At 43.8% G+C, this 10,980-nt stretch overlaps 1 protein-coding gene across 1 annotated transcript in view; it reads left to right on the forward strand.

The window, feature by feature from the left end:
* The first annotated feature begins 10,249 nt into the window (after positions 1 to 10,249).
* Positions 10,250 to 10,980, forward strand: part of LOC106014000 (adenosine receptor A1-like) — a 1,842-nt gene continuing 1,111 nt past the window's right edge. Inside the window, exon 1 of the mRNA XM_013090982.2 lies at positions 10,250 to 10,505. Coding sequence (XP_012946436.2) covers positions 10,250 to 10,505 — 256 coding nt within the window. The remainder of the gene's footprint in view (positions 10,506 to 10,980) is intronic.

Consider the following 10,980-nt stretch of genomic DNA (forward strand, 5'->3'; position numbering starts at 1 on the left):
GAAAAAGAACGAAGAAATATCAATCCTATAAAATAAGATAAGATAAACTGTATTACGTTTGTTGTCCAGATGCTGGCGCATTGATCATGGTGTTTCTCGACAAAAACACACACACACACACACACACACACACACACACACACACACACACACACACACACACACACACACACAAACACGCAAGAGCGCTCCTATACACACATACTCTCTCTCTCACACATCCTCTCTTCCAAGTACATTACACTTGCCAGTGGCGGTGGGTAGTGAACGGCTCCCGGGCTTGAGCCCCCCCCCCCCCACCTCCCCAATTGTATCCCAAAGTCATGGGAGTTTCTTAACTAAGGAAATAAGCCGTTAAAACCGTTATGATAGCATGCAATGAACGTAGAGTGATCAACTTGACGGTTTGCTCGTTTATCCAATCACTGTTGTCCCCGCTTACAACTATAGTAACCTAACAGCCAATCAAATTTCAGTAGGGTTCAGCCCAGGATGAGCCCATTCCCACGCCACTTTTGTAATGAAACTCTCCTTACAGAAAGTAAAAGACAGGAAAAAATAACACTCTACTGAAGGCTCACGCTCTCCTAGCCCTGACAATGGGATGAAAGTTTACGACACACTTTCCTCCAGTGACACAGATACCTACGCTCTCAATGGACCTTTGTTAGGTACGTCCTACTTTCTGCGACTACACGGCCTAATCCAGCTCATAGACAGAATATGTTTGAAGTGCTGTGTGTGCATGGTTGTGCTTGTGCGCTGAGATTTAACAGTTACAAATCACGTCGATTCCACTTTTATGCCAGCTTTTTCATTCAGAAAAATCTAACTTAAAACAAAGAGATGGAAGACAAAGGTGACCCTTCTCGTTTGGATGGTTCTTAGAATGCCGTGGCTCACGTGATTATAGAGAAATCAGCACTAGTTAGGTCTTATTGCATGTTATTTGGTGGAAATGACTGGATTTGCTGAAGCCCCACCCAAACTTTGGTTCACCCACCGCCACAGACACCTACACAATGGGGGGGGGGGGGTTCTCGTGGTCGAGAGGTTACAGACAGACAGACAGACAGACAGACAAACAGAGAATGTCTTACCTGGCGGTTGTTTCAGTACCTGATACATATATGTACTAATGTCCTGTCTTGTTGTGTGCATGCGTGAGTGTACCTAGCCTTTGTAACGTCTACTGCCATTGTAAACGACCAGGACAAGTTTCTCCCTGCAAGATGAATAAAGATTGTCATTGTCATTGTCATTGTCATTGTCATTAAATTGATATTATCTTCTGCACTAGGATGCGGATTGAAACAAGTAACAAGACTTTCACTACTACTGCTCCCATGACAAGAGTGTATACCCCCCCTCTCCCCCATATGCCCTATTGTTAAGATAGTTCGTTTTGATCTGACTCTGATAAATGAGTTTCCTATATACCTATTTCATCTAGCTTTTCAGATCGGAAAATTTTGAAAATTGCTGATCGTTTCTTGTGATTTTTAAATCCCTGTGCATTTAGTTTTCCTATTTTGAGTGGTTCCTCCTTGGCTTCTTCTGCGGTCTTTCAGCCACACCCATTATGGTAGGTAAGATCTATACCTAGCCTTCTCGGATAAGGGCGAAAAATCTCGGAAGTGCCGTGTGCAAGTTGAGGACGTTAGAGATCCCTTAGTGGTCCAAAATCGATAAGCGTAAGCTTTGGCCGCCATCCCGACAAAAATCAAAATTATTTATCAACTGAAAATGTTTGAACGTGTCCTGTACGCTCATATGACCAAATATAGTTGCGAGTGCCGTAAAAAAAAACTTTTAAAAATTAGTGCAAACTCGAATTACCCGCCATGTCGATGTTCGTTTTCGAAGTCCCACTGTACAAGCATTGTCGTCATCCTGGTCCCTCCATCCTCAATGCTATGAGCGCCGAGATGTTGGCGCCTTATACTTGGGACTCTGAGGCTCCGCCATCTTCCTATTGCTGGACAGCTGTGGTTGCCCTGAGGAATGAAGTTCTTGGCGCGTGGACTGTACCTGGCTACCACGATAACCCTTAGGCCGGTCCCAGAGTGGCACAAAACCGTGCAAATGAATGTATACATTATCGTGTGCTTAAGCAGCGTCGCTGTGTCGTCTGTTTTTTGTCAGCTGAGCTGCGCAATGCGTCAGACGTGCTATTCAACAGTGTTGTAAAAATGGCGGACATGTGTCGCCTCGCTTCGTGTTTATTTTCGACTGAAACTCTTCACAGATCATCAAAATCAACAAGAAGTATTATTAGGTTCTTTACTATTAAATATATTGATGCTAGCATCACCACTCGGCCACATAATCACCAAGAAATGCACTTTATCATACTTTGAAACTTCGAATCGAGAGGTTGACCTAGTTTCGACTGTTGCCGTCGGCCTATGCCTAGATCTAGGTGTGCATCTCTAGCCTTGCATTGTAACCAATGTAAACTATCGCCGCGCGCAGCTGCAAGTGTGTTTGTGTGTGTGTGTGTGTGTGGGTGGGTCTGCACTTGGCACATGACGTAAAGAAGAGTTGTCCCGTCTTGGTATAGTTGTTCTTGGATTACACCGTACCTAAATATAGCAAGGCAGACCCGTCAGTTGCACACCTACACACGTCAATACACAGTGCGGCTGTGCTGACACACAGCGAGTGTGCCTCGCGCTCGCTGAGACACAGGCGCCAACACACAGTGCGGCTGTGCTGACACGCACACGGCGTGCGCCAGGCCAGCTACAGGTCAGACCTACAGAGCCACTCTGGGACCGGCCTTACTGTCTTCGGCGAAACTAGAAATCATCTGCCTCTGCCGACCTTTTCAATGTTTTTTTCCCCTCCTCCCCTTCTCCACTGTTTAAAACTTACTGTTTGAATTTCGATCAGAGTCAGATGGGTGTTCTAAATCCAATGGGCTCACCTCTGACCTGTTGGAGTTACGTGGTTCACATACACGGGTACAGTGTCCACTCAAAGACTCGGTATCATCGTCAGGGATGCTGGGTGGTCGTTGTTGTTGTTGTTGTTAGCGATCCAGTAGCATCTGAGCGTTAACTCTTCTGCATGATGCCATTCGGTAATAGTTGCATGTCTGTTCTAATTGTTGTCTTGAGGAGTAGAGGCAGTAAGATGTGTGGGGTAGCTTGGGAAGAAAACATCCCCTTAAATCAGTTAGTTTTCTACAGAAGAACAGATGATGTTCCACTGTCTCTGAGGGGTAGTCACATAGTGGGCAGGCAGCAGACTGCTTTACTCCATACATGTATTAAGCACGCACTTATCGGAGAGCCCTATGACTGCGGAGAAGGTGCAGAGACCAATTGCGTCTTGCTTGTTGACAACATTTACCCTCTGGGATCTGCCATGCCTTCCCCTGCCCCCATCTCTCGGATGAGTGGACTTGGTTGCTCTGGTAGGAGGGGGGAAATCTAGCTTCCAATGGGTATTATTATTACTATTAGTATTATTATTATTATTATATTATAATTTTTGTATTTCAGCAACACACAGCAACTATGCTCTTAATAGTGTCTTTCTCTTCTTTATCTCCTCAAACAACTTCTCAATATAATACAACAGACACCAACATACCCATTAATTTTTCTTACGATCTCTCTGTGATGGAGTTGGGTTTTTGTTTGTGGCATTGCACCTACAGCCACTGCTTTATCTCCTACCCCGGGATGGAAGGAAAATCACAGAACCACCAGTTTTAAATGCTATTCACAAATGCTGGGTGGTCCTAACTGACGTCATGGGAGGTGACCTCCTCATGGCAAGAGCCCGCATCCGTCGCCACTGACTCCTCGACAGACCTACAGACTATCTGGCACTGAGGATCCCCTCTGCCATGTCCTTCTTTGCCCCACTCAAAACAGGCAAGGACCAGCTTAGACTGCTCTCTGAAGTACAGATTGGCCATAAATGAGCCAACTTGCAGCCTGTTAGAAAGAGGGGGAGACGGCAGATCTATCCATGCAAATCTGCACCCTGTCACTCACTGGTCAGTGTACCCTCCTTGTCCCGGGCTCCCCCCCCCCCCCCCCACAGAAGTTGTGACCGGAACTTGACACCAGCCTTGCGAGGTGACCTTCTAGGTTGGGCTGGTCACGGAGACCTGGAGACCATCATTGGTGAGGCAAGTCGTTGGCACCTCATTGCCCTGGTTGTCCCTGACGACAAGAGGCTTCTGGGATTTTCAAAGAAACTCCGGGGGGTGGGGGGGGGGGGGGGGGCTCTCGTGGTCTAGAGGTTCAGGTGTTCACCTCTCATTCTATAGCTGCCGGGTTCGAATCCGGATAGCGACGGAAATTTTTCTTCTCTAAAATGTTCTCCTTTCACATCCTTTCCAGCTGTCTGACAATGCTGTGTCGTCTGATTTCGTCTCCACTTTCTGCCCCCACCCCTGGACCTCCTTTGCCCCCTCCTTTGGGCTCCGGACTCTTTCTGCAGCCTTTCTACTTTCTATAACCTTATGCAGTTGCGAGCGCCGTAAAACACTTACAAAAAACAACAACAACCACAAAACAACAACCACAAAAAACAACAACAAAACAACAACAACAACAGCAACAACAAAAACTCCCTTACCTCTGAAGGTGAACGCCGCAGAGACAAGTTTCGCCCGGATCGCTGTGTTAGCGGGATGTAGTCGCCAGATTGTCCCCAGATCCTGGCCACCAACAATACCCCCACCCCCCGCACCCGCACCCCACCAGCCGTTCTGACGCCTCATAGATCTCGACGTGGGCGACATCCCCCGGCACTTCCTGCCGCCGTAGAAAAAAACAACAACTAGGGGGGAGGGGTTGGGAGGGAGGGGGGGGGGATATCTCCACGGATTGTAAATGTCAAAAAAACATTGGGGAATGGTAGATAAACTTTTTCCAAACAACGACGAAATAAATAAAAGGATAAAACTAAAATGGCATAAAAAGGAAAGAATGAAATGGGAAAGAATAAAAAAACCGCATACAACAAGTACAAGGGCACCATAGAGTTACCTTCTTTTAAACCTATAGTGTTCTTGTAAGAGTTTTACGGCACTTGCAGCACAATAAGGTCATATAAGTGCCGAAGATTAGAGGTGTTACGAGAGAGTAACAAACATTAAAAAGAAGGAGGGGAGATAGGGACGATATATTTTTTATAGGAAAGAAGGAGTGTATATCTATGAAGGGCGCTCACACACATACAGCACACACACACAGACAAAGTCTCGATAACAAGAAGGTACACTCACAGCCCGAACAACGCCGCACCACCAAACACAAACTAAACTACAACAATGTATATGGCTCACTTCACTGACACAATCTGTGGCTTACTTGAAACTTGCAGCAGTGTGGTCGAGAACAGAAATAAGAAAAGTACAGTCTTCTTCTCGATCGCATCACACTTGAAGTCTGGTATCTGTCATAAATTGGGCCGTCCTGCTCAGTTCATCTGTCGGCCCGTATAGCTTCTCTTGCAGCGTCAGTGGGGTTGGCCACGTTTCCGGTCTTAGGGCCCTGTGTGTCTTGCAGTGCTGAAGGATGTGTTAAAAGTACAGTGTCGCAGCAGAAAGACCCAGGCTGAGAGGAATATAATGTGACTGTAGAAAGACCTGGGCTGAGAGGAATACGATGTAACGGCAGAAAGACCCGGGCTGAGAGGAATATAGTGTGACTGTAGAAAGACCCGGGCTGAGAGGAATATAATGTGACTGTAGAAAGACCCGGGCTGAGAGGAATATAATGTGACTGTAGAAAGACCCGGGCTGAGAGGAATATAATGTGACTGTAGAAAGACCCGGGCTGAGAGGAATATAATGTGACTGTAGAAAGACCGAAATACTCGACGATAACCAATCCTCTCCACACGGGACTCGAACTTGTGTCTTCTACGTGTAACGGTGAGCACCATGACGTCACACCACAGACGCCGGTGACCTTTCTGTGTATTGTGACTGGATGAAAACCTTGTCTAAATACACCGACATACATTTTTCGTCGAGTATCTCTGCCTGTAATATTTAAAGAAGTTCAAAGTTTTTACGCCTGAAACGACACAATAAGGGAAGCGTGCATGGCGCTCGCCGTCACACGTAGAAGACACCTGTTTGAGTCCCGTGTGGAGAGGATTGGTTATCGAGTATCTCAGTCTTTCTACAGTCACATTATATTCCTCTTAGCCCGGGTCTTTCAACAGTCACATTATATTCCTCTCAGCCCGGGTCTTTCTGAAGTCACATTACTAAAATGAGTTACTCCTCGGATTCGAGCCCTATGGAAATAATACGTCACGATCATAGGTGAAGTTTTTACAATTTACAAACATGAAATAATAAAGGGCTTGTGATATTTACAGAATATGGCATCAATAGAAAATGTACAAATTTGACGCTAGTGTCGATTTTTGGCGAATGTCTCCATTTGTGGATTGCGAGAAGTAACTCATTTTTTTTTATCAGAACGTCTCATAGGCTTTGAACATCTGGCTCTCACTAACTAAACAGAAGGCAAACGAGGCAGGGGTAGTTTTGAGCTCTGAACCAGTGTCTGTGGTGTAGCGAGTAGACCATCACTCGCAGAAAACGAGAGAAAGACCGGGGTACGCGATAACAATTTTAATGAATCCTCTCCACGTGAGAGTCAAACATGTACCGCAACAATTGTATAACTCCCATTATCGAGAAAGTCAGCAAACTGAAGCGAACAAACCTTCTGACATACACGCCCTTTTAGTCCGAACAGGAAAGACAACTTTTCGTCATAAATCATCTTTAAAAAACTACCAAGTGTACATAAATCCATGGCCTACCTAAAAAATTCATTTTGGAAAACTCAAACTGAAAGCCTGTTTCCCTCATCCCCCTCTGACTGCACTTCGACACCCCAACCCCCACCTAATCTTTTTTTTTCACCCTGCCCAATTCTATCATCTGGCGCTATTGTGTTTAGTAATAACAATCAACTGTGCAGCATTTTGGGTTTTTGAACTCCCGCCTAATTTTGACATCCTCCTTATTCGCACTAGAGCAGTAACACCCACATCCTCACCTCCGATTAACCCATGTACCACACCTCAAAACCATCCTTGTCAAAAACCTTGACGTAAAACATGCGCTTATATGAAAGTGACCAACGTTGAAGAAGGCCTCCGTTAAAAGAAAAAAAAATCTTTTTTCTCAGCATCACCTGTGAAGCGGAAAACGTCATTTACCTCATCTCATGCAAAGTCTGTCCTGCCCAATCTGTCTGTCAAACTACCACAACACTGAGAGCGAGATTCAATAACTGTAGGTATTCAGTACAGAAACCTGCACACCTGTCGGCCAACATTTCAACAGTCCCGGTCACAATGGACCCTTTGATCTGCAGCCTCATGGTCTGTGGCGGTGGGTGGACCAAGATTTGGGTGGGGCTTAGCCAGGTTTCTTCCACTTCTTTACCACCAAAAAGCAAGCAATAAGAACAAAACAGTGATGATTTTTCTATACTCACGGCGAGCCACGGCAGTTTGAGAACCATTCAAACGAGAAGAGTCACCTTTGTCTTCCATCTCTTTGTTCTTAGTTAAATTTAAGCTCTTCTGGATGGTGGGGACGAAGCCGTTTCACCTCCAAATTTCTCTAATTAGTTTTAATCTAGAGAACAAGATGCCTCAAAAGTGGTTTGATGTAATTAATAGCTGTTAAATCTCAGAGGGACAAACACACAGCGCTCCAAACACATACCGTCTATGAGGTGGATTGGGTCGTGTTGTTGCGGAAAATAGAACGCGCCTAACAAAGGCCCAATGGGCGCATAGGTATCTGTGTCACTGGGGGGAAGGTGTGTCGTTAACTTTCACCCCATTGTCAGGACTGGGAGAGCGTGAGCCCGCTGTGCAGTGTTATTTAAAAAAAAAGTCTTCTACCTTTTTACAAGAAGAGTTCCATTAAAGACGGGCGTGGGAACTGGCTTATTCTTTCTGAGCCCTAACGACATTTGATTGGCTGTTAGGTTACTATAGTTGTAAGCGGTGACAACAATGATTGGATAAACGGGCAAGCCGCCAAGCTGATAACTGTGTGTTCGTTGTGTGCGACCATAACGGTTTCAACTGCTCATTTCGTTATTTAAGAAACTTTCATTAACTAAGAGATAGAGTTGGGGTGGGGAGGGGGTGGGGGTGAGGGGCTCAAGCCCGTAAGCCCTTCACTACTCATCGCCACTGCTCATGGTATTGAAATAGTCCAAAGTCCTACTTAAGATAAGCTCAATCGAATAGAATCAATGTGGATTTGGAATTTGTGGTCTCACCAAATTCTCTCTGGCTTAAACGTCGACGAGTCACATTTCAAAAGCTTTAAATTCACCACGTAAAGTACTACTCACCCCTTGCATTCCAGTAACGCCCTCCCTTTGCTCCTGCCATTCCGTAATATTCATTACTCCATGCACATAGTTCCTGTTCAACTATCTGGCTATTTTATTAATACTTACGATGTTACTACTACTACTACTACTACTACTACTACTACTACTACTACTACTACTACTACTGTAATCATTGGTTTATCATTCTCTCTTCATTCTCTTTCGACTTGTCTTCTCTTCCTGATTTACTTTATTTTTTAGCTTCTTATATCAAGCGGATTTCATGAGTGTTTCTGTGTGTTCACTCGTCTCTTCGCTTGCTTGTATTTTGTTGCTCTCAGCCCGGGTAAACCTTGACAGGCAGAGTTGAAGCCCGCCTCCTATATTATTTAAACATATTTTGTCGGTGGCACCTGTAGTCCAGAGGTTAGACTGCTTAACTTGTGATCGTGAGGTTGCGAGTCGGGAGTTCGAGCCTCAGGCCCGATGTTGTGTCTTTTGGAACGGTACTTAACACGAATATTCCTCACTTCACACAAGTGTGAATGGGTACCCAGCCACAGACAGCGAAAGATCTTGACAGTGTGTTGGCCTTTAGCGCCTATAAAACGACAGCTTACAAAGAATGCTCCTCAGGAAGTTGAGATTATTTTAGAATGCTATAATGTTTGCTTGGGTGATAACGTAGATTGTGAAGCGAACAGAGCTTGTGAATGAGCGGGAATTCAAGGGATACAAAAATTTTATACATATAATATTACTATTGAAAACATTTAAATGTCTTAGAAAGCGCAGAAAAGTCCAGCAAAGCAAGACAAACTCCTAAAGATTAGACACACGAGAGGCTGTTTGCATCAACAGGATTGGTAATTAAAGGTAAATCATCATCATCAAGTGCAATATCTGCGGCAGACATCGGCGATCATGGTTCTCCGTTTATTCCTTTGCTTGGATGCTCTTAAAAAAAGCTACGTTTCCCTGATCTTTCCCTGTAATCTATCTGTTTAGGTTCTCCAAGTAGGTTCCTCTGGGCCTACCCCTGCCTCGTTTGCCTTCAATGTTGCAAGTCATAGCTAGATGTTCAAGACCCTTATGTCTATTCAGGTGTCCCCAAAACTGCATTAGTCTTTTCCTGATTGTTTTTATCAGTGGGTGTCCCACGTTGGCTTCATCAAGCAGTTCCTCAATTTGATTTCTTTTCCTTCCAAGATATAAAGGCAAATAAATAATGATAATGATGACGTGAGCTCAGATCGATGAACGAACAAGCGGTGTGTTTGTCATGACCCCTGTGGGTCGACTTGATAATTTACTGACAAACAAGTTAGAACACCCTTCTGTAGGATGCCAACTGTCGTCTCATGATAAGCTGCTCAAGAGAAAAAAATCGGTATTGTATTTTGAAACTGACAAACTAAGGCACAAATTACCCCTTTTAACTGAAGATCGATATTGTAACTACTATGACTGTGACATTTAGATCTTTCTAATTCTGTGACAAATGTTTCCTCAAATGATTAAAATAATGGTTATAATAGACTTCATCTCTGTTTCTTTGCATAAATTTACAAATCCAACAACTCAAGTCTTATTAAACATATTTGAATAAAAATTTATAGATTTAATAGATATTATTAGAACAATTATCAACACGTTCTTGTTCTACAATTGTAGTGTTGTAATTGTCATCTTCAACAAAAATAGCTGTCATAATGGTAAAGTAGATTGCAGGAACACAAAGACAGAACGATGTAAAATATTCATTCTTTATGTCTTGGAGAGAGCTTCGGTTTCCTTTGTACTGAGTGTATAAATCAAGGTCTGTGCCTGAAATAGGGGAGGAGCCTAGCGCTAAAGTAACTGTGGTGTCGATGTCCCACACGTCTCTCCCACCCAGAATGTCGATTTCACATTTGTTGGGAAACAACTCAACTTACTCTCTCAAAGAGAGCGTGAACTTGCCAATAACCACGCCATCAACCTGGGTACAATATGCACAAATCGTAAGCGACGAGCAGTGGTACATTTTCCAAGTGGTCAACGCGGTGGTCATCGCTGGTCTTCTCAGTCTGTTCGGCGTGGCCTCCAACATCATCAACATTGTGGTGTTTGCCAAGCAAGGCTTTCAGGACAGCATGAACATCAGCCTCATGGGTGAGATGGCAATTATCATATCTATAGTTTCTTACAACTAATGTGTCTTTACAACAGTCTTGTAATAGAACATAACTCATGTAAGTGTTGGGAAATAATAGACATAAGATTAAATAAATATAGCACACAGCACATTTACATTCTGTCGTAAAGCTGCTCTCCTACTCAAAGCCTAGAAATCATTTTCTATTTATTCAGAGGAGAGGGAAAAATAGTGCCCTTTTTTGAAATTGCACCCTCATTGTGTATCCTTTTTTGGCTTTTTAAAGATTTACAATTTGAATTTCAATAAAGTATTTCTCAAGAACATGCGCCGATGAATAACAAAATGCAATTTAAAAAAAAGATTCAAAATTGTTGGGCTTGGTAATCTGAATCACTATTGGAAATACCTTCCTCTCTCATGTACTCTACACTAGTGAATACTAAACTGTTTGTTTTGTTTTTATTTGTGTTTTTACCAAGGACTACTATA

Source organism: Aplysia californica, unplaced genomic scaffold, assembly GCF_000002075.1.
Source record: "Aplysia californica isolate F4 #8 unplaced genomic scaffold, AplCal3.0 scaffold01768, whole genome shotgun sequence".
Lineage (NCBI taxonomy): Eukaryota > Metazoa > Mollusca > Gastropoda > Aplysiida > Aplysiidae > Aplysia > Aplysia californica.